Source organism: Oryctolagus cuniculus, chromosome 9 (genome assembly GCF_964237555.1).
Source record: "Oryctolagus cuniculus chromosome 9, mOryCun1.1, whole genome shotgun sequence".
Classification (NCBI taxonomy): domain Eukaryota; kingdom Metazoa; phylum Chordata; class Mammalia; order Lagomorpha; family Leporidae; genus Oryctolagus; species Oryctolagus cuniculus.
This window is the reverse complement of record NC_091440.1, coordinates 65,667,046-65,690,794: the sequence shown is the minus strand read 5'-3', so window position 1 is coordinate 65,690,794 and position 23,749 is coordinate 65,667,046. Positions and strand designations below refer to the sequence as shown.

Here is a 23,749-nt window from a genome sequence, read left to right as displayed (position 1 = left end):
CCCATGGGGTGCAGGGCCCAAGCACTTGGGCCATCCTCCACTGCACTCCCGGGCCACAGCAGAGAGCTGGCCTGGAAGAGGAGCAACCGGGACAGAATCCAGCACCCCAACCAGGACTAGAACCCAGGGTGCCGGTGCCACAGGCGGAGGATTAGCCTATTGAGATGCAGTGCCAGCCAAAAATCGATCTTAATATATTTCCTTCTAGTTTTAATTATTTGTAAGTTTCTTATAGAACTGGGACTTAAATATACATATCCTTATATATGTATAGATATATCTTTATAATTGGGATGAAACGATACATTTTATATATTTTCAAAAAGTCGACATTATATGAGAATCATATCACTAAGAATCTTAAAAACATTTTGAGTTGCATCATATTCCACCTTATATTTAAGTAAACCCAAATTGTTTTTATTTCTTTTTTTTTCTAAATATTTGCTGTTAAGTATTCGTCCCTCATCTTCACCCCACGATCTTTGTTCACGTCTTTTCGTTTCTTAGGCTAGAAGTTAGAATCCATTTGAAAGATTTATATTCTTTTTTTTAAATGAGCTTTTTCTTTCTTTTTAAAAAATATTTTATTTATTTCAGAGACAGAGTTACAGATAGAGAAAGGGAGACACAGAAAGAAAAATCTTCCAACTGTTGGTTCACTCCCCGAACGGCCAGAACAGCTGGAACTGAGCCAATCTGAAGCCAGGAGCCAGGAGCTTCTTCTGAGTCTCCTGTGTGGGTGCTAGGGCCAAGCACTTGGGCCATCTCTACTGCTATAGCCGGCCATACGCAGAGAGCTGGATAGGAAGAGGAGCAGCCGGGACATAAACTGGCACCCATATGGGATGCCAGCACTGCAGGCAGAGGCTTAGCCTACTATGCCACAGAGCCAGCTCCTAGATTTATATTCTTAACATTCATTTGAAAGATTGTTTTGGATTTTGATTACATTTGCATACTACTAAGGTGACTTGTGGAATGGTTTTTGTCAATTTCCTCCCCCATAGCACTGAATGCAACCCTCACAAGCCTAAAAGATGGGCACTTGTAACTCCACTCTAAATATTAGGAAAGATAATGTGGAGAAGTTACACAACCCACTCGAGCTACCTGATGTTGGGTTTGGGCTGGGGACCAGTTTCTTACCTATGCAAACTCAGAAAGCAGCCATGCTACTTCCTGATTCATCATACTTAATCTCTCTCTCTCTCTTCCTGTTTCCCACCCTCCACTAACTGCATTGGTTTAGGATGTGGAATTCAGCTCTTGGAACAAGCCTTGATTAGGTGCCTATTAAGCCAGGCCTTGAGCCAAACCCTAGGGGAAATTAACAACATGAATAATCATGTTTACAAACCACCATTGCCTCCCTTCTCATACAAAGTACAGTTTCGGCTCCTCACCGCAGCACCAGGAGCCGTCTCCTACATCGCTCCTCCTGGTTTCTTGGGGAGCTGCCCCTCCGAAGCACCACCCACCGCTGAGCCCAGCTGCTACGGCCTGGCGGGTCCCAGAGCTTACACTGAAGCGTGCCACCAGGAGAAGCCCTGTTCTCCCTGAGAGTCTCTCTGCTACCCCCACTTCTTTACCTAAGCTTTTCATTCAATCCAGAATTTGCTTTCTCCTTGACCTTGCCAGTCACGAAAGGTCCGGATTAAATACCCTATCTATGAAAGCCTGCTCCAGTTTACCACTTTTCACCATCACTTCAACCAATTCCACTTATCAACAACTGCGCAAGGCAATCTCTACTACTCTAGATTCAGTTCTTAGAAGACAAGAATTGTGTTTCTTCATCTTTATATCCCCCAAGGTGCACACTGTAGATGTCCCACTAATTGTGCTCCGCTCAATTAATGTCTACAGAACTGAGATGCGTTCCAATCAGTTGCTACAGATTTTCTACACTCAGCCTGACTTGCAGTACTCCTTCAGGACCAAAGGATACCAGTGGGACTTGCTAACCACCCTTGTGTAAGGTCTCAGAACCCAGCTAGGATCACTGTGGTATGATTTTTCCCATGCTCACCATGTGATAAGACTATATCATCTTCATATTTATGTCCCCAGGACTCCTGGAAAGTTTATCAGGATAAAGTTGGGATCTACTTCTCTAACAATCATGTAATAGCCTGTTATTTGATATTGTCTTCCTGAAAAATATGTTGTCCACTGAAATTCCATTATCCATAGCTAAGAAATAAAAAAGTGTGTGTATATATATATATACATACATATATATATGCCAATTCAAATAAATAAAAACACTCCATGTTTCAATTCCTAAGAAGCACTTATTTAGTTAACATATATTTGGTACCATTAGAAATAGGTATAGTAGTATTTGTAGTATTTGATATATCAGTTCTTTCTTTTTTTAAGGAGAAATTTCCTTATTTTTCTATAAATTAGGAGTTTAAACCTTAACCAAGATAAAATATGCCCCTCTATCATATTTCTGTTTTCTAATATGAATTTTATGAGGAAATTCAATCCCTCCAGAAGTTTCATTCTTTGACTTTTGGATCTGGAAAAACAGGCAATTAAAATGAGCCCAAATTACATGTAAAAGTATACCAGAAATTGAAGTAACGTATTCAATAAATCAGTATGCGTTATTTACACATAAAACCTGGGCCAGGGAAAGACACACGTACCCATTGGGATCTTGCAGCAAATCTACTGCTTCTCTCAGCTGCTCAATCATCGCTATATCCATGTCTTGATCTTTGGATGAACTTACTCTGTAACGTGAAACCAAGCATGAGAAGGAAAATGGTCACCGAAACACGAACAGCATCCAGGTTCTTAAGAGCAAACATAAAAATCCATCTCATTCTCAAAAATGATCTTGAAATCCAACATTCCAATGAAGACGGGTCAGTGCGCTGCAGGGTGGGGCTACAGCGTACAGTGGGAAGCCCCCTGTGTCGGGGGAAGCCTAGCTTTGCCGTGAAGCAGCTCGTGCGAGACCTCAGTGCCCACGGGCCCCAGCTCCCATGCTCCACCAGGCGCTGCACGAGGTGGGCAGCCCTCCAGCGTGCTTCCCTGATTGCCGGGAGACTTCCTCGGGGGCTCCACTGGGAAAGCCTGCACTAATTTCAGAACTTCCAACTTCAGTTCAACCAGCAGAGCTGGGTCTATTACCTCCCTATAGTACAAAGCCCTCACTGTGGGACAGTGGCTCCTGGCTTGGGTTCTCTATGCAGTAATATCATCTGTGGACTCAAAAATAAATAAATAAATATAATTTAAAGACAAACAAAAAACATGCTAGCCCTGATACTCTCAAATGAGTGTCACCGGCAACTGAACATCTTATTTGCAGATGACCTGTTTTACAGGCAGGGTTGAGAACAACACTACATTGAGAATGAAAGTTCCAAAGTTTGGGGCTGGCACTGTGGCATGGTAGCCTAAGCCTCCACCTGCTGCACTGGCATCCCATGTGGGCGCGGGTTCAAGTCCCAGCTGCTCCACTTCCAGTTCGGCTCTCTGCTAATGGCCTGGGAAAGCAGTAGAAGATGGCCCAAGTGCTTCGGCTCCTGTACCCACATGGGAGACCCAGAAGAAGCTTCTGGCTCCTGGCTTTGGATCAGCCCAGCTCTGGCTGCTGTGGTCATTTGGGGAGTGAACCAACCAGTAGATGCAAGACCTTTCTCTCTGTCTCTTAAATAAAATCTTTAAGAAAAAAGTTCCAAAGTTTTACATAGTTGTTTATATATAAAACTCTCTTTCCACATGGTTCTATAATCGAGGTAGGCCTCCTTGCCTTCGCAGAAATATGAGTATATCCAATAAATACATGGTAGTATAGAGATCAGAGAGGAACCCCCAGTGTTTTTGAAGACAGAGAAATCTCATCGTGGTAAACCCCTTCCACTACAGAACAAAAGCCAATGACTTTCTGTAAGCAGAGAAACATTTAAACAATGTGGTAAATCCTCACCAAAGGGAAAAACCCCACAACGTGTGATGGAAATCTCAGACCTACATCTCAAGTGATAGAAAACAAAATCCTGGGACCCGGATCCCAAGAGACATGGCAGCCGGCGCCACAGCTCAATAGGCTAATCCTCTACCTAGCGGTGCCGGCACACCGGGTTCTAGTCCCAGTCAGGGTGCCGGATTCTGTCCCGGTTGCCCCTCTTCCAGGCCAGCTCTCTGCTGTGGCCTGGGAAGGCAGTGGAGGATGGACCAAGTGCTTGGGCCCTGCACCCCATGAGAGACCAGGAGAAGCACCTGGCTCCTGCCGTCGGATCAGCGTGGTGCGCCGGCCACAGTGCGCCAGCTGCAGCGGCCATTGGAGGGTGAACCAACAGCAAAGAAAGACCTTTCTCTCTGTCTCTCTCTCTCTCACTGTCCCCTCTGCCTGTAAAAAAAAAAAAAAAAAAAAAAAAAAAAAAAAAAAAGAGAGAGAGAGAGAGAGAGAGAGAGAGACATGGCCCAAACTCAATTCCCCTGAAAGGGCTCATCATCTGATGTCACTCGTTACCCTCTTTCTGGAAAGCTTGTCAGTTACATCTTTATAGACAATAGAGCAGAAGAGGTATCTGTCTGGAGCCAGATTTCTTGGGTTCAAATGCTAGGGGCAAGATGATCAACCTCCCCTGCCTCAGTTGTGTCAACTATGAAATGGGTGAACAACAAGAAATCTTATGTCTCATAAGGATTGTTGGAAAGATGAAATGAATTATGACCTGAGAAGTATTTAGAACAGGGCCTGGCATGTGGTATTTAATAAACGTTAGCCATGGCAATCAATAGACCTGGGGCCAAAGCATTGGAGGTCAATGCTTTTCTCAGATCTTGAACCTAAAGACTCCCCATAAAGGAAGGGACCAGAATTGCACATGGCTTTGGGTCTAGGTGTTGCCTCCTTCAGGCAAATGGAAAGAAGGTAAAAACATTTCTAGTCTAGTTCTAGCCAGTTCTCCAAACCATGCATCTATCCATAGCCGCAAATCACGACAGCCAGCGAAGAGGTATTTCCTTGCACTGCACTGCCCAATGCCATGACAATAAGTGTGAGACAGGGAAAACTTACAACTTCTCAGCAAAATCAGCAGGTAAGACTATCAGCATGCCCGAAGGACAGTGGATCAAAATTCTACTCCCACAGGGCCACCTGTGTGCTTACAGAGTGACTTACGGGGCCCAGCACTCACATTCCCTCAGTCGGCCAGTGCATGTCCTCTTCTATCCGTAACAGCTCTTCACAGTCTTCTGTCCTATCCTGCGGACAGAACACAGGGCCCTCTGAGAACCACCAGCTGGTCAGTGGTCATCGAAGCCTGCCCCAGCCCCAGCTCGTGTCCGTGGCGACGGCATCCATGACAGCCGAAAGGCTGACGCAAGCCACGTGTCCACTGGTGGATGAGTAGAGAATCAAGTACAGCACACACATAGGTGCAGAGTGGCGCAGTGCTCAGCCTCCAACAGCTCTCACACAGGCTATACACATGGACGGACCTGGAGGACGTGCTGCTCGGTGAAACACGCCAATCACAGCAGACAGACACGGGGCGACTCCACTTGGGTGAGGCACTAGGGTAGTCAAATGCGTTAAGACAGAAAGTAGCATGGAGGCTAGGAACGGTCTAGTGAGTACAGAGTTTTGGTTTTGCAAGACGAAAAATTCTGGAGATTGCCTGCAGAGCAATGTGAATGTACTTAATGGATACTGAGGTTTATACTCAAAGTCGGCTAATTAATAAAGAGGACTTTGAATGTTCTCAACATAAAGAAATGGTATGTCTGAGGCGGCAGACATACAGTTACTCCGATCTGATCACTACACTCTGCATACACATGTGTCTCACCTTGTAGTCACACATCAAAACCTCACATCACACACCATACAAATACATACAACTAGCATGTGTCAATTTTTCAACTATATAAACGTGGGAAAATAGCTAAGATGGTCAATGTTATGTTAACGCAGTTATCATAACTTAAACATTAAAAAAGGAAACAACCTGGCCCCGGCCCACAGCATATGCTACGTCAACATCAGAAATGTAACACCCAACTGGATTCATTATCACTACCCTGTTAGCACCTCCTCGTGTTCACAGACAGATCCTTCCCTTGGGCTGGTGAGTCACAGGTGGATGTGTGTGCTACTGCTGGGAAGAGGGTGTGAGGGTATGTGTGTGTGTGTGTGTGTGTGCCATGTTGTTGGCAATAAACGAGAGAGTATTAAGGACTCAAATTGCATCTCATGGTTCTCATGTGCACAGCACTGGGGATTGGCTCCAGGGTTTCCCCTTGTTTCACAAAGACAGCGAAGTGGGAGTGGACGCTGAGGCAGGAGGGAGGAGCGTCCCACTGAGGGCCTCTGCTCCCCTGTTCCTTCACCTCTGACACAGAGAGAGAGCTGCTGTACTCTGCCACCTGCCAGAATGGAAGCCACCCCCATGGGGACTGTGCCCCCGGCGAGGAAGGAACACAAAGGACTGCTTTCTGGCACGTGGGTACCAACTCTCCAGACGTGTCATCAGGACCAGGCTCTTCCTGAGCAGGTGGCTTCAACTGTGGGCCTCTGGCTCGAAACACACCGACTTTTTCTGTAGTGACTATATTTTCAGTGCATATAGTCAGTCAGCATAAAAAATACCCACCCATCCACCCCCAACGACAGTGGGTGAAAACAGACCACCAGGAGTGACCAAGACAACTTGCTATTATCTCTTCCTATTGCATTGCAGCTATAGGAGCCATGGGTGTTTCCTTCTAATTTTCAGTTTCAACATGAAAGGTACCCAAGAGTATAAAACAGCTAGTTTTTTTTCCCCCCAGTATGCAGAATAGGCTTATTGGGTTTCTTCTGTACGCAGGATGAGTATACAGTTGATCCTCATTACTCGTGAATTCTGTACTTGAGGATCTGACTCCTCACTGAAGTTTATTGGTAGGTGTCAAATTACTGCTCATGCAGCTTTTGAGGCCTTTTGCAGAGCAGTGAAAACTGAGTCCTGGATGCACCGGCTCCCTGCTTCCTGCTTCGGCTCTCACACTGTGAGCAGGTGTAAACGCTGTGAATTAGTGCCACCTTTCCACTCCAGTGCTTTCTGTTGCAAACATTTCTATTTGAAACAGCCCTAAACATTGTGCTGAAGTGCTGCCTAGTGATCCTAAGCCCAAGAAGGCTACAACGAGCCTTACGGAGACAGCGTGCGTGTGACAAGCTTCCTGCAGGGACTGAGTTACAGTGTGGTTGGCCATGAGTTCAATGTGAAAGAATTACCTTCATATTCACATAAGGCATCCTTACACAGGCGGTCGTGCATTGACTGGCTCACAAAAATTTTGTGACCAAAAGCTCTCAGGAACCTAAGCTTGTATTCGCCCTTGAAGCAGACTCCTTATAGGCTAATTCAATATGCTCAGTGACGATTCAGTACAACCACCATGAATGATGAAAACAGCCCGCAAGTTACAAAAGTACAAGATGATGCTTTGTAAAGAAAATAGGATTATGCAAAGCACAGAACCCTTGATGGTCAAGGTTATGAGCAGGCTGGCACTCTTGCCCCTCCAGGACACACTCACACACTGTTAAAGTGATGCAGCCACACCCAGTGGGGGCCCAATTTTCAATGTACGACGTTTTCCTTCATTTGGTGCCGATTTATGGTTTCTTTTATTGCTAGGGTTCTTCAGTTGACGTTCCAAGAGAAGGGTCTTTCAGGAAACCTTTGCCAACTTGAACTTCAGCACCTCTATTTTGCACCCATCAGTCCAAAGGATCCATTCTGTAGAAAAGCCCCTTTCATGGAAACTGTTGCTTCCTGAAATTCATGAATCTATTGAGATCTGCTTTCTGAAAGAATATGCTTCATTTTACTAATTGCTTTGTTTTCCTTGAGAACCTAAATTTGGGCATCTTTTTAATACATTCTCCAGGGCTTCCATCTTTATTTTAGGTTCTCAACTTCATGAACTCTTGATCAAATATAGAGAAAACTCCAATTTTCTATGTTGTTGTGACTTGACTATCCCACAGAGCTGAAGACAGGCGTTAAACCTTGGAGAGCATGGTTAGATCTGTACTTAGGAAAGTGTGTGTGTGCGTGTATGCAAGTGTGTGAATGTGTGTGTGTGTGTGTGTGGGCGAGCACATGTGTGGGGGAGTGGGAATGGGGGGATGCTGGGACTAGGGGCACTCGTACCGTCATCAAGTGAGAGATGCTGAGGCGCAACTGGAGCAGTGTCAATGGAGACGGATTAATGACAGATTAGAAATAGAGGGCAAAGAACTGAACTAGATCTTGAGCTTTCTCAGCCTTCCATGTAACATAGGGCACCACTGTAGATGGTTTCCTACACACGCCACTCCTGTCCGAGGACACAAGGACACCCTGAGTACCCCAGGGGTTCACACAGTATAAAATTCCCTCCCAATTTCCTTCCCATCCATGTTAGTCTGCATGAGTCCAGCCATCATGATGTGGCCCTCAGAAAATAAGGATGAGCACTTAGAGACCCCATTCTTGAAGGGGACGTTGTAACTCAGAGATCATCACCTCGCATGTTACCCAAGTAGGAAGCCTCCTCTGAGAACCAAGGGCTGGCAGAAACGGACCATGCATCTGCTCACGAGCTGAGGAGGAAGCTCGCCGCCTGCTTTCAGAGAGCTCATCGTCCTCTCCTCCCTTTCCTGCTGTTAGGACAAAGCTTTGGCTGACAACTTGGGGACATCACCTGCCCTTTTCACAGCACAAAGCAGCTACAGCAGGTCAGGAACAGGTGTCTGCAGACTGACCTTTCCCAGAAGAAGACATTCACTTCCAGGTCCCCTCTTCTCTACACCCGAGGGGCACACTCAACGTGCAAAACATTCACCTTGGAAGCACAGAAAAAAAGTTGCAACTCAGCTTCTACTAAGTGGTCGTGGTAACTCTAGTAAGTCTGCTAATTCACAGGATGCACCGGGTCCTGTGAAGTGGAGTGATTTCTGAATATACAAGAAAATCACGCCCATCAGCTGACAAATGGGAGGCCCATATGGTCGGAAGAGACACACCAACTTTGGGAAGATGTGCTGAAGGCTGTAGGGTGGTTACAACAAGCAGGAGGTTGAAGGTGATGCACTGGGAACCTTGAACTTAAAACCACAGGGGTCAAATAGGAGAAAATGAGTGAAAGGATTAGCTGATCCTCGAAACCTTACCTTGACATAGCTCCGAAAGCCGGGGTGTAGGACATCTGCTCCGAGAGTAAAATGGTCCCTTTCTTCTCTTGCGTTGTCACTGTCACCCAAGAGAGAAGGTTCCGGTTCAAATTCCTGATGAAATTCCCCTGTTAGGAAAATGTAAAAAGACGAAAATGTGATTTCACGAAAAGAAGAACCAAACGCAGATGGTCCTCAGATCCGTTAGCTAGTTATTTCAATCTCCCCTCTTGCCCAAGCTTTCTCCTACCTGTAGGATATGAGGAAGAGAATTTTTTAAAAAGGAAGAGAAGGAAGAAAAGTAAAAGAAACTGAAGGGGCCAGTGCTGTGGCACAGGGAGTTAAAGCCCTGGCCTGAAGGTCTGGCATCTCATATGGGCTCCGGTTCTAGTCCCGGCTGCTCCTCTTCCAATCCAGCTCTCTGTTACGGCCTGGGAAAGCAGTAGAAGATGACCCAAGTCCTTGGGCCTCTGCCCCCACGTGGGAGACCTGGAAGAAGCTCCTGGCTCCTGGCTTCGGATCAGCGCAGCTCTGGCCTTTGTGGCCATTTGGGGAGTGAGCCAGTAGATGGAAGACCTCTCTCTCTCTGTCTCTACCTCTCTCTGTAACTCTGTCTTTCAAATAAACAAAATACATCTTAAAAAAAAAAAAAAAGGAAAGAAAGACAGAGAGAGAGAGAGAGAAAGAAAGAAAGAAAGAGAGAGAGAAAGAGAGAGAGAAAGAAAGAAAGAAGCTGAAAGCCCCAGACTGAACTTAAAAAGTCCAGGCCCCCAGCGTCGTGGCTCACTTGGTTAATCCTCCGCCTGTGGTGCCGGCATCCCATATGGGCGCTGGGTTTTAGTCCCAGTTGCTCCTCTTCCGGTCCAGCTCTCTGCTGTGGCCCGGGAGGGCAGTGGAGGATGGCCCAAGTGCTTGGGCCCTGCACCCGCATGGGAGACCAGGAGAAGCACCTGGCTCCTGGCTTCAGATCGGCGTAGCTCCGGCCGTAGTGGCCATTTGGGGAGTGAACCAACGGAAGAAGACCTTTCTCTCTGTCTCTCTCTCTCTCTCTCACTGTCTAACTCTATCTGTCAAATAAATTAAAAAAAAAAAAAAAAAAAAGTCCAGGCTCCTTTATGGCTATGGTTCCTTGTGGAGGAGACAAACATCCCCTAATTTTATAGACAACAGAGAAAATATAGAAGAGAGCTCTCAGTAAAATGTGACCAAGTATTTCAAATTCAAATTCAGTAAGTGTTTATTGAGTAGGTGTTAAAGGGCACGTCTTATGCCAAACATTTCATCGATTAAAAAGTTAGGGGTGGGTGTTGGGCCCAGTTGGGACACCTGCATCTTAAATGACAGTGCCTGGATTCGAGACCCAGCTCCACTGTTGTTTCCAGCTTCTTTGCTAACGTGCACCCTGGGAGTCAGCGGATGATGACTCAAGTGATTGGATCCCTGCCACCAACATGCGAGACCTGGATCGAGTTCCTGGCTCCCAGGCATTCAGGGGGTGAATTGGTGGATGGGAGATCTGCCTGTCTCTGACTCCCTGCCTTTCAAATAAAATAATTTTTAATAAGTCAAATCTGACTCCTTTTCCTTAAGCAGCTAGTAATCTCAGGAAGAGTGGGGAGGAGGGCAGAAAGGCGCCCCAAATCAGAACTACAAAAGTTGACTAGAAGAAAGGCACAGGCAGTGCAAATCCAACAGCAGTCCTGCAGGTGCTGCAGAGGGCATAGGAGAGGGAATGACAAAAACCAGCCTGTTCTTCTTTTTGTCTTCCTTCTCCCTCCCATTCTTCCCTCCCTCCCTTCTTTTTAAAAGTAATTAATTTATTTGAAAGACAGAGGTACAAAAAGAGAAACGAGTGAGAGGTTTTCCATCTGCTTGTTTACTCCCCAAATGGCCACAACAATCAGGGCTGGACCAGAAAGAAACCAGGAGCCAGGAGCTTCATCTGGGTCTCCGACATGGGTGGGTGCAGGGGCCCAAGCACTAGGCCATCTTCCGCTACCTTTCCAGGTACATTAGCAGGGAACTGGATCAGAAGTGGAGCAGCCTGGCACTTAGATGGGATGCAGCCATCACAGGCAGTGGCTTAGCCCCCTGTGCCACAACAGCGGCCCAGGGAGAACACTTCTGAGTGAGCTGGAGACTAAAAAGGATCAAACAGCACTTTCAGCACTCTTGAGTCAGCCGAATACCTACGTCTACAGCAGCGGGGAGAGAAATCACTAGTGACAGATTACATATTTCTTTTACTTGAAGATTTCGCCTGAAACACTAACTCCTACATTGCATAATGTTACCAAGTTTATCTGCATGAAGAATGTGGCAGTTGTATCTGAATTACAAATTATATATAGCTACACTTCTGGATAGCATATGTGGTCCCAGTCACCATCTCAGGTAAACAAACGTGCTAAACTTACATGACAATCTTAAAATCCTTAGAGGAAGAAGTAAAAGTAAACATGTTTGAGTTACTTTAAACCCTTCTCCCATCACTAATAAGAGTGCATTCAAACTATTAGGGAGATGATTTGTATGTTAGTTCAGTTCTGTACTGTTTACAGGGAGAACAGTCATTGATACAAATCAATAAACAGCAAATTTTAGTATTTTCTTTAAAAGTCACTGGGCAAAGAGAAGCGACCAAAACATTGTCACCATGTACTCTGCTGTGGGCTTCTCATTGAGGTACAAAGACCCTGAAATATGTAAGATACTGTGTGTAGTGACTACGACAGAACACTGAATTTTAGAGCTACAAAGGATCTTCTCACTCTTGTGTGAGGGGATTGAGGCCAGCAGACTTGTCAAACTCAAGTAGACTGCTCAACACACATCTCAACTACATTTCCCACCGTCCGTGTAGTTAGATGAGGTCGTGGGGTGAAATCCACCTTGCAAGTGATGGGCTCTCCTTCCAGGCCCAGCCCCTCAAATTCCCCATGAGCAAACTTGCATGCTCAGCTCGGGGAGACTTCAGGAGTCCTGGGTCAAAGGTGCTGGAATCACAGCAGGCACGAAGCTCAGGTCTTGAATCAACGCCTAGAAGGAATTGCCTTCTAATCACTAACTCCCATTTCATAGTACCTGGTCCAGAGGAGATGCCCCACAGCTATGAACTGTTACCATTGTGCTATCCGTACACATGTTACTTTAAACAGAACACCTGAAGCAGAACACAAGCACTTTCTCTGCACTTCTCATCCTCAGACCTTTCACTGGGCTGAGGCGATGACGGCACGCATCCTCCTTGGTGCTCTGGTCTTCTTCCATGATATTTGACATGGGCACATTGAGGCTCACAGTGTCTTCGTCAGAAGGCTAAAACGACACAGCACAGTACACTGTTTCATTCAAGAGAGAAGTGTCATCCGTGGAGAGAAAGAAAACATCACGTAATAAAACAATACCCCAAGATTTGTGTAAATAGCATCGTGAGTAAAGACACCAGCGAGAGGAAAAGTCTCCGGCCCTGTGTTCAGAAGTTCAAAAACTCAACACTGAGTCAGTCTTTAAACTGGGAGCTGATTACACGGGTGTGTGCTCCCTTTGTGGGCACTCACTGAGCTAACACCTGCATTTCTCTGCATGTGTGTGTTTGAGAGGAAATCTTGTTAGATACCCATCTTTTGCTAACCTAACAGCCAGGGTCAGGGCACTAAAAATGACTGGGCAGTACCTTATATAACAGAGGAACTGTTATCTACATACCATCGTATTAGCTAATCTAATCTACTGGTCCTGGAGCAGTAAATCTAATCAACTGTTTTCCTAGTAGCAATACTCAGATCTGTCAACAAAGTTGATTTATCAAAAATACACTATAAAGATGCATGCGGCTTGCCACAAAGTCAACCTCGGAAACTCTATCTCTTTTCTTTGGAGAATACCCTATGTGCAACATCAAGCTTGGATTTGTTTCCATCTTAGGCCAAGGAAACTATATTACATATATGCATATAAAAGTGCTTAGCAATTGCAGTAGATAAACATGATGTGCATCCTGTGCACTTCTCAGAACAGAGCTTTGGTTTGTCATTGGAGTTAGTGCTCTCTGAGGTCTCGCCTCCCACGTGGACTGACAATGTTTATGCAGGAACCCTGGGACTCTGTCACAAAGGAGACTTGTACAGCCTTGTTTATCTCCCTCCGCCCCATTTTAGTGCTGCTCTTTGGTGAAAAACTTCGCATATCTCGGGGATCAGGAGCCTCCACGACACACAGCTGATGGTGGTTGGCTCCTACATCCTAGGGGCTGTTTGTAAGTCTCAGGGTTTGCCCTCATGTGCCTTTGGACACCAGCAGATTGGCTAGAAATTGGTGGCTGACAAGCATACATGCCGTTCAGTCAACATATACTCATAGAGCCCCTCACACTCTCGCTTGCTAACCTTGATGTGAACATGTTAGAGGCAACTGCTAACTAAATCAGACAATGGCAACAGCCAAAGGAGGAATGATTCCTGAATCACACAATGAGACATAAGTGGGGAGGGAGAGTGACAGACCTTGGATGCTAACATATTTGCCTAAAACAATAGAGAGATACAGACTAACTCAGAGCCCTTATCATTCTAAAATAATACATTTCTTGGAGGTGTTCTTAGCTAATGAGGCTATAATGGGAGGCAAGAAAAGGCCAAAGGAAGGATTGTGCATTTTATTCTGTCACATATAATCCTGTCTACAATTGCTTTTTCTTCCCCCACTGCCCTTCTTAAAAATATAGCAAAATTCCAAAGACATGCATCTAATTAAAAGAAGAAATGAATCCTTGGGCTCTTCTTAGAATGATATTAGCATCCTACTTATACTAAGTGAGAACAAAAGGATAATGGAGTTCTTTGTGTAATGTTTTATTAATGAGCTTAATTAGCCTTGGAAGAGAGATAAAGGATAAAGCAGAGTCTGTTTAATAGAAAATATAATAGAATTTAATAGAAAATAAGCTCAGGGTGAGTAGTTTCTGAAACAATGGTCCATTGAGGGGACTTAGGAGGCTAATAAAGTGTAAGGGGATGAATTAAAATCCAACTTAGGAAGCAGCCTGTTTAGTGTCCAACTCTCCCCAGCCACAGTAAACTAGTAACGTGGCTCGTTTTCTTTTATTGACATTGGCTTTCTTTTTCTGCCTACTAACTCTTATTCCCTTTAATATATTCTGCATTAGAAAGCTTTTTAAAGATTCCTAGGATTTTTAAACACACTGCTGAGTACATCATTTAGTAGGAAAGAAATTCAAATACCTTAACGACTTATGAAACCTCAGAGTCCTGAGGAGAACTGGGAAAAAGCTTTCTCCTAGAGTCACACATAGTAAAATGCGAATTCCTTAGGTGGCCTAATTGATGGGCTGATTATAACGTCCAAGTATTACGATGCTTCAGAACCCAGTAACTCTGAAAACCCAGTACCTTCCTACACAGGGAAGGCTATGTGGGGGCTCCATTCCCTACCACACGGATCCTTCTAGTTCTCTGGGTCAAGCAGCACCACTTAATGGTGAATAATAACAGACCCAGTAACCAAGACTGACTTCATAACCACTACAGGAAGCCCGAGTGTGTGAGGCCTCTTAACTTACAAACAACCAAACTTCTATCTGAGCAGATCACAACCTAAGAATCTCATTATAAAAACTACAGCTACTCATAAATGCATTTTCCGGAGGGTAACTGCAAAAACACGCCATCACTTGCCTCCTTAACTTTTACGCATCTACATCACAGCAGTCCCTGGTCCCTAAATCACCTTGTCACTTAACAGCAGGCAAATTCTTAGAAGAGCTTCATGGGCACCCGTACACCACAGAGTCATATTTTAGGATTTATTGAGCATTCAAGGATATCCTACATAACCTATTACTGTGGGAGAGGAAGACAGAGAGATTCTTCTCTTGAGGCATTTACAGAATATTAAACATGCAGAATAAGCCACCAGCACCTGACCTTTATGTAAAACTTTTAAGTGGCTTCACAAACATCATCACATATTCTATAGATGCATCCAAGCTCTTTCTGAGAAAGAAGGTCCATGAACGCTGGCAGGTATGAGGCTACTTTAAAAAGTTGGTCAAAAAAATGGATTCAGAGAGAGAGGTTTATGTTGGTACAAAAATGGTGGGAATCCCTACATGGCTTTCTCATAGTAAGCATTTTCCACAAACTTTTTGAAGGCCTAAAATATACGTAGGAATACAGAGGGGAGAAATCTGAACCCAAACTTTACCTCAGTGGCAGATAATCGCTTATCTCCATTATCACTTCCAACTCCCGAGTCAGAATCTTTCTTGCTGGGATAGATGTCATCAATATTGAATTCATTTAGGAAAAAATAAAATCACAAACTTTATACCAAGACACATCCATTCAAGGTCCAAATTGACTTTGCTATACTTTTACTGTTATTACAAGGGAACAAATCAGTGCAGGAATAAAGAATATTAAGACATGCAGCTAATGAAAATTGGGTCCTCGTTCTGTCTAAATACAGAATATGATTGATTTTATAATCAAAGTTCATGCATTTACCCTCTCACTATGTGGTCTGTCTTAGATGTCAGGTTGGTTCTTTGAAATAGTTGCCAATAGTCTTATTTGTTATATAAAACAGCAATAAACTACATAACTGTTTTTACCTGTTAGTTATAAAATATGATTACTTTGGGGTTGGTGCTGTGGAGCAGTGGGTTAAGCCATTGTTTGTGATGCCAGCATCACATATGGGCACCAGTTCAAGCCCTGGCTGCCCCACTTCTGATCCAGCTCCCTGCTAATGCGCCTAGGAAAAGCAGCGGAAGATGACCCAAGTGTTTGGGCCCCCACTATCCATGTGGGAGAACCAGATGAAGCTCCTGTCATACAGCTTTGGTCTGGCCCAACCCCGGATGTTGTGGCCATTTGGGGAGTGGACCAGTGGATGGAAGCTCTCTCTCTCTCTCTCTCTCTTTCTGTGTCTCTCTCCCTCTCTCTGTAATTCTTTGAAATAAACACATAAATAAATAAATACTTTTAAAAATATGATTACTTTCCCTAAGTCTGGAAACGTCTATCAGGTGACTAAATAAATTTGATAGTGTCTTTACAAAGATAAAATAATGAATCCACAGTTTAAGCATCATAAAAAACTAATTTTAAGTCATCTTGGTTAGCAGAACAGGAAGGAAAACTTTCTGCAGTGAAGACTTCTCAAAAATAAAAAACAAAACCTGCAGTTTTATAAGGGTGTTCAGTGTGGGAATTTTGTTCTCTGAGCGTTCAAGGCCTGATTTATGCCAGAAAAAGTCCAAGGACATGTGAGAAGGTTCTAACACTTCCATTCTAAACAGGAAGTGGCAAACAAAACCCATGCACACTGCATTTTTAAAAGACAATTCAACAGTAAAGCCTTCACAATGTCCCAGGGGCAGGTAAAAAATTAGAAATAATTGTTAAAAAGATATATCTGACCTTAATAAAGTTATTTTAATGAAGTAAAAATGGTCCATATTTACAGATCTTAGTTGTAAGTATATCCACATATGAAAGGATTGATGACTGATTCAGAAAGGTTGCGTGAGATTTGAGAGATGCCAAAAATTTTCAACAGCCTCAATTTTCTCTTTCTTAATCCAATAATTCCTCAAACTCTGAGCTGTAAGCTTAAATTGGCTGTGTGAAGTAAGCTGACTTTTGCAGTGAGTTACTTGGAAAGCCTGGGCCTAAGGAAATCCTAAACAGGGGCTATGTTAAAGTGAAGGCAGGGACTCACCTGTCTTCCACATGCTGGTGTAAATGGGGCCTCTCCATGGTGTGGAGATAAAGGGAGTCAGCTGTCTTCATCTGGCACGCTTGTATGCTCAAGTACTTAAATATGTGCACTTTGCCCTTTGTGCAAATCTATGGAGACATTAATAATGCACAGCTATTCTTCAATGAGAAAACAGTATGTAAACACTGTTACATGGCTCTCTGTATCTTCTTTTTCACCACTTCATTTTAAGTGATATCCGAACAACGCACTAAATTTGACATCTCCAAAACTTCTAAGGACTTCGGGAAATATTTCCTCCAAATCCTACTTTGAAAAGAAAGTCATGCATAATCTATTTCAAATTTTTTTCTTGAGTCAAACAACAAAATGCTAACAGAAATGTGTTTTGAGTGTGAAATAAAAAAGTATAAATGTCATAGAGCTAACTGCACTGTAACACTCTAATTACAGAAGGTTTACAAAGTTCTGAAATTACTGAAAAAGAAAAGAAACTTTAAGTATTTCCAAAGCTAAGCATATGAGCTTTATCTCATTCTCATGCAGGTTAATATTTGAGCAGGTAGTCGTATTTTAAGAAGTTTAAATCCCATTTTCCGGGTAAGGAATTATTGCTACCTTTGTGAGCTACATGCTCCATGAAAAGTTTCCAACGTGTGCACCAGTGATCCATAAGCACACACCGAATTCCAGGGTTGGGGCCATCAGAGGAGGGAGCCACACGTGGGTAAAGGGATTTGCCGCAGCAGAAGGCAGCTTGGTGTGGCCAGATCCGCCCTAGGTTTCACCTTCTCAGCGACAGTGACTGCTCTTGCTCACTGTAGCGCACACGGCCCTAACTCATTGCGCTGCTCGGGCGCCTCCCCGGGGCCTGGCGCCAGGGGCCCTCACCTGCGCAGGAGGCGACTGCAAAGGATTGTTCTCCAGCAGCAACACCTGCAGCTGCTTCATCTCCCGAAAGCAAATCGGAATCACCAGCACTTTGTTGCAGGAAAAGTCGAACTTGACCAAGGGAAGATCTACTAGTTCTAGAAGAAATTTTAGAAAAGAGAGAAACCTTAGAGAGCAATAAGATGAAATGACTAAATATTCAAAAAATAATTTCCGTTGACCAGGAAAAAACATCATTTAGCACAGGCAAAAGTGAGTTATACATGAAGAACATACAGTGTGTGTAGAGTATTTTACCAAAGGAAATAAAATCTTTCATTGGGAGCCCAATAATTTTAAACTGTTCTCAGCTCTGATAAAAGTTGGGAATATCTGACATTTACAGAATCTATTGTTTAAAACTCTTTTTTTTAACCCCAGCAAAAGATTCACACAGGCTATGTTACATGGCATGTTTATGCTTTAACTTCAAACTGTTTCCAAGTAGCACTAGCAAACATATGGACGGTATGCTAATTACAGAATAGTCTTATCCATTCAGTGTATGTGGGCTGGTGGAATTCCAGAACTAGTTATAGCACCCAGGCTCACAATGTTTTTCCAACTGCATTTAAAAAATAGATGCTATCTAATAGAAAATTCTAATAGAATTTTCCAATGGGTGCTGTCATTCCGATTTGATGAGGCTTTCTTCTACTGGTTTTAAAACGTCTTTTGCAGCTCTGCTAACAAGACAGACGTTATATTTAGCTTAAAATCCCCACCCAGTGGCACAGTAAACACTCAGTAATTTCAAGCATTCAAACCGACATGGGCAGCTGCTACAGATGAAGTCAAATACATTCCACAGTGCAAAGGGAGGCTGAGCCATGCCACAATCTGGGGTGACACCGGCAAGCCACCCGGGCCACTGTGGGAAAGGCGATAGAGGGTAGCTTCCCGGCACTCTTGTTATAAGACAAGTGAAGGCCTGAAAGGTGGTTTCTGAAATACACCAGGGGTTCCCAAGTGGAAACAGAGCAAAGCCTACAACAGGAAGAGGAGCTCAGGCAGTGACCCAGTGACAGGGGCAGGGACCCACACTGTCTACCCTCTCCCCTCCACTGCCCGAGGGCTGTCAAGTTCAGCTCTGAGGACTTCCAACTCCACCAACAAAGGCTCTCCGGGTTCTCAGAACTCACCAGCTCTGGGAGCCCAAGGGACTTTCCTGCTCTCATACCTATGCAAACGACGCGTCCCACAGATGGGGTAATGGGACTGAAATTCCAGAAGGAGGCAGAAGAGCTCCTAATTCCACAGGTTCCAAACTCAGGTCCATGGCGGGTGGGCTATGCAGGAGAAACTTAGGGAAGTGCGGTTTTTAAAACAAACAAAAAAACAAAAACACAGACTTCTGGGCCCGAAGCCAAGGAACTGGTATTTTGGCGAAGGAATCAGCATTTTAAAAATTGCCCGGAGTAGACCACTGCTCAAATCCAGCTCTCCTCTCAGCCAGCAGGCTGAAGATTTGGCTCGAATCACACTAGCCATGGAGATGGAAGAGAGGGACTGCAGGTTCTGGAATCATGAAATCAAAGGAAGGTCGGATCCTGTCTCCCTTCATAGTGTGTGTCTGAGTTAGGGGTAACACTCCAAGAGGAATCCCTCCTTTGAACCCCTGCCAAGGCTAACCTGGCTCCAAGATGGCAAACCTCACTCAGATTAGGTTGGCCAATCTGTGGTAAAACTGAACTGGACTCTGGATCTTTAGCAAATTCTTTGTCACCTAAAGTAAAGACTTTGAAGACCCGAGGGCTGAGTTCATGGAAGCAGAGCAGGAGGTAACTCAGAGGTAAATAAAATAAGGAACGGTTTGCTAATGACTATTTTCCTTCCTTTTTAGTACCAGTCTGGGACACAATTATCATCGCAGTGTAGGAAAATAAGAACCAGACAGTTTCACAACAAGAAAGCAGGGGAGAAAATGATAACCCTGCAATGCCAGCACAGAAAATGTCAAAGAATTGAAGCAGAAAAAGGGAGTAAAAACAAACAAACAAACAAGCAAGCAAGCCCCACTTCCCCCTCACCATTGCAAAGAGGGACAAGGAACAGCTATTTTAATTCTCTGCTCCTTCTGGTCCTAGAAAGGACAAAACAGCTCTCCTCACTGCAGACCTTGTAGGACCCCACCGCCACACTGATCTGGGTAATTAGGCCACAAAATTGCTTTTCCTCCTCAAATTGAAAGCACATGAGGCAGGGTACTCAGAGAGGAAAAGCATGTAAGTAAATATGGAAAGTCTTTAAATTCGCTTCCTGAAAGTCTTATCAATGCTCCTTTGTCAATGGAGCTCTCTAGAGTGAAGCAAAGTGACACTTGATATTCAGGAAATTATTAAAAAAAAAAAAAGAAGAAGAATATTTCCCAGTAAACTGAAGTTTTAGCCTTGAGTGTATTTTAAAACATCAGAACTGAGAAAACATGATTAGGGAAAGCATAGTGATTTGTAACTGATCTTTTTAGGGAAAGGAATGGTTTTAAGGCAAATGAGTAAGGGGGAGCGAGAGAAACAAAAACCTAGGTTTTGCAGATGTATCTTTCTTTCCATACATTTCTCTATGCTTACAGGCAGCTGTAGAATGATCGATTTTTCCCCCTTTGAAAATCAGAGTTTATTACCTGTGATAGGTTCACAAGGATCAACATGGAAGCTTAAATTTAAAGTGTCCTTTAATGTGTGAAAGAGGACCTGTGTATAAATTTGCTGTTACTGAGAATTTTCCCTCTGTACTTGCTTAAACCAAGAACAAGAGTTTCATATATTCTACAAAATGGGCTTTTGGAGCGAAAAAATGAAAAATCAATAATATTCTTATGCTGAGTCATCTCATGTAATACATCTACATGGAGACTGCCTCCACTTCTACTTTTTAACATGCCAGTCACCATGAGAAAGGGGCAGGATGACAGGCAGGCATTTTGACCCTCCATTGGCTGAAGCATGTCTCATTTCACAAAGTTCTCCCTTTCTCGAGCTCTGTTTTCTTGCCTGGAATTGGGGAAGCATTTCCAGCCACAGGTCAAGATGCAGGAACTGGAGCGTGGTGGAAGTCAGCTGCACCAAATGTCGATGGTTTCAAACCTAGGCTTTTGCTCTATGTTTTTAGAAATATATGCTTGAGATCAGGTATGTCTAGAATCCCCAAACAAAACCAGAGGAAATCCACGTTTTAGATCTTTATAAGCCAGAGTGTGTTCCAGAGAAACCATGCAGTGAGCTGCTGTCCATTGACTCATTCCTGACCCAGGTCCAAACCCCAAGATGAACGCCAGAGCTGCTACCACCTACGAGGCTTGCCCTCAAGCCGTAATGGTAAACATTTGCTGAGGAATTCCCCCTTTCCACTGGATCTCCCACACTGCACATCACAGGACACACGGGAGAAGCCTTCGGCTGTCAGGGCAGGACAGTCTGGGACTCTGCCTTGGTGCTGGGTGCTGGGGAGCCGAGGCTCAATGCTGAGCCCCCGAAGCCATCATGGGCAACATTCAGTGACACTACCAGTGACTTCAATGCAAAGATCACTCCAGCAGCAGCAGGACCCCCACCTCAAGGACAGATCCTAGATGCTGGGGGCTCCCAGTCAAGGATGGAAATCCTGACAGCTGGGCTCTGCAGGGCCAAGCAGGCCCCTGTGCTGTTATATCACACGGCCATAGCTGCCCTTGGTGTGACTGGCTGTGTTCCCTGTCACTCTTCTGCAGCAGTCTTAAACCCCAATACTGCAGGATGTTACTGTACTTGGAGACCAGGTCTTGAATGGGATAGTGAACTTAAAACGAGGTCATCAGGGTGGGCCCTGACCCACTGGTGTCTTTCTAAGAAGATACAAAGACACAAGCACACACAGGGGGAAGACCACAGGAGAACACAGGGAGAAGACGGGTATCCACACGCCAAGGAGAAACCCCCTGGCCAACGCCTGGATCTCCACCTTGAGCCTCCAATATGCTGAGAAAATAGATTTGTGATTGAAGCCACCAGCCTGTGGTCCTCGTATATTCGACCTAGCAAACCGATCCACTCACCCACATCAGAGAAGGGAGGGAGGGAGCGATTTTGCTGCTGTGGCCCTTGACTAAAATTATCCCCAGAACATCGCTGTCCTGTTATCTGCATGTGACATTCTAATTCACAGTAATAGGCGCGTGCCCACGTGACGAGACCCACCCTCTTCAGAAGCGTAACGCAAAAACAAAAACAAAGTCCCCACATGTTTCCTTCTGCATGTGCCCCTTTTTACCTGGTGGCAAAACTTTAAGGTAATTTCTTCTGACATTCAGTTCTCGTAGAGACTTCAATTGACCTATTTGCTGGGGCAAAGCTGTAATCTCATTGCAGCTGACATCCTGTATCAAAAGCAGAGAGAAAAAATACAACGTCTTTTCTCAGGAAATCAAGCGACATCTCCTGGGGGAATCTAAGTGTTGGGGCAACCACGCGGGTACACTTTTAGACTAGCCTCCGAGGTCCCTACCCAGTGACACCCAGCCCAGGGGAGAACGAGGCAGTTCCCATCTTCAAACATCCAGGAGATGATAACGTGGAACACAAGGCTGGGAGCAGCATTCGGGAGCTGTTTCTGCCGCTTACACGGGCCTCGACCCTGCTAAATGCTCACAGCAAACCCATGAGGCAGTATGATTTAGCCTAGTGTTCACAGATCAGAAAAACAAGGCTCAGCGGCCCAAGGCTGCCAGCGTCAGAGCTAACACCGGGAACGGATGACCGGCCCGCTGTTAAGTGTCTCTCCCATGGTGCCTCTCGCCAGGAGGAAGACCACAGTGTATCTTGTCTTATTGAACTCTCACATGAATACGACTGCACGGACTGGACGCACATCTATGTAGAAGGAAGTTCTTACCACGCGGCTGATGACTTTCCCAAGCACTTGACAAACAAGATGGTGGGATGTGTGGATTTGGTCCCTTACTTAAAAAGGCCTAGATAATACGCTGGTTAGCCTTGATTAGAGCTACTCCTGGACACATGCGAAACGGAGGCCGTGGCACTGACAATCAGACAGATCCTGATGATCTCCCCTCGTCTTGCTGCTCCTCTGGCTCAGGAGCTATGCCACACCCTCCCCTCCACATTCCAGCAACCGTTTGCGTCTGGACCAGCAGGCTGGTTTCCGTACACCAGCCTCCTCCTGGGATCCATCCTCCATTGGGCTGCCGGAGGGCAACTGTCCTGGCTTCAACATGGGCAGGGGCTCCTCAGCGACTGCAGAGAACGAAGTGCAAACCGGGCAGCGAGGGCCAGCACTTCCGACGCCCTGTTCTGCAGAACACCCTCGCTCGCATCCGACACTCACGCCACGGGACAGCTGCTCCCCATCTCCGCGTGTGCCAGGTGACTTCGCAGCCCCAAGCCTCATCTGGTCCTCTCGTCCCCCAGAGACCTCATTCAAGCCTCTACCTCCTCTGTGAAACGTCTCGCGAGGCTTCCAAACAGAGAGACTGACCACTTTTCCCTCTGTGATCCCTTACAGAGCAGGGAGGCGCCTTCAACAGTTCATGGAAAATGGAGTTAAAAGACAAGTTTATTTGGGTGCAAAAAAAGTTTTGAAATCCATGTACAGTTTTTTCATAATATGAAAATTTCTCAAACTTTTTGCAGGTCCTCTTGTATGTTATTATAATTCTCTCACTCACCTGCCCGCCTTTCCACTTTAAGCCTAGGGGTTCCTAGGTGGGAAGGACCCTATCTTAGTCACTCTGTCCTCCTGGTGGCAAACAGAATGCTGGGTCTGGAGTAAGGGATCAATGTTGGGGAAAACTTGTGAAGTCCATCTACTTTGAGACTCAAAATTCTGTGGCTACTTCTGCCTCCAGGCTGAGACCCCCAGGAGCTCCGCTACACACCCAAATCTCACAGAGGCCCC

At 45.0% G+C, this 23,749-nt stretch overlaps 1 protein-coding gene across 5 annotated transcripts in view; it reads right to left on the bottom strand.

The window, feature by feature from the left end:
* Positions 1-23,749, bottom strand: part of LRCH1 (leucine rich repeats and calponin homology domain containing 1) — a 211,699-nt gene that overhangs the window by 52,107 nt on the left and 135,843 nt on the right. For all 5 annotated transcript variants that reach the window (XM_051832282.2, XM_051832281.2, XM_070048799.1 and 2 more), the window contains exons 4-11: positions 22,106-22,211; positions 17,819-17,955; positions 16,928-17,055; positions 15,407-15,470; positions 12,391-12,499; positions 9,182-9,309; positions 5,172-5,239; positions 2,661-2,747 (exon numbers count right to left, since the gene is read on the bottom strand). In XM_051832282.2, the coding sequence (XP_051688242.1) occupies positions 2,661-2,747; positions 5,172-5,239; positions 9,182-9,309; positions 12,391-12,499; positions 15,407-15,470; positions 16,928-17,055; positions 17,819-17,955; positions 22,106-22,211 (827 nt within the window). The remainder of the gene's footprint in view (positions 1-2,660; positions 2,748-5,171; positions 5,240-9,181; positions 9,310-12,390; positions 12,500-15,406; positions 15,471-16,927; positions 17,056-17,818; positions 17,956-22,105; positions 22,212-23,749) is intronic.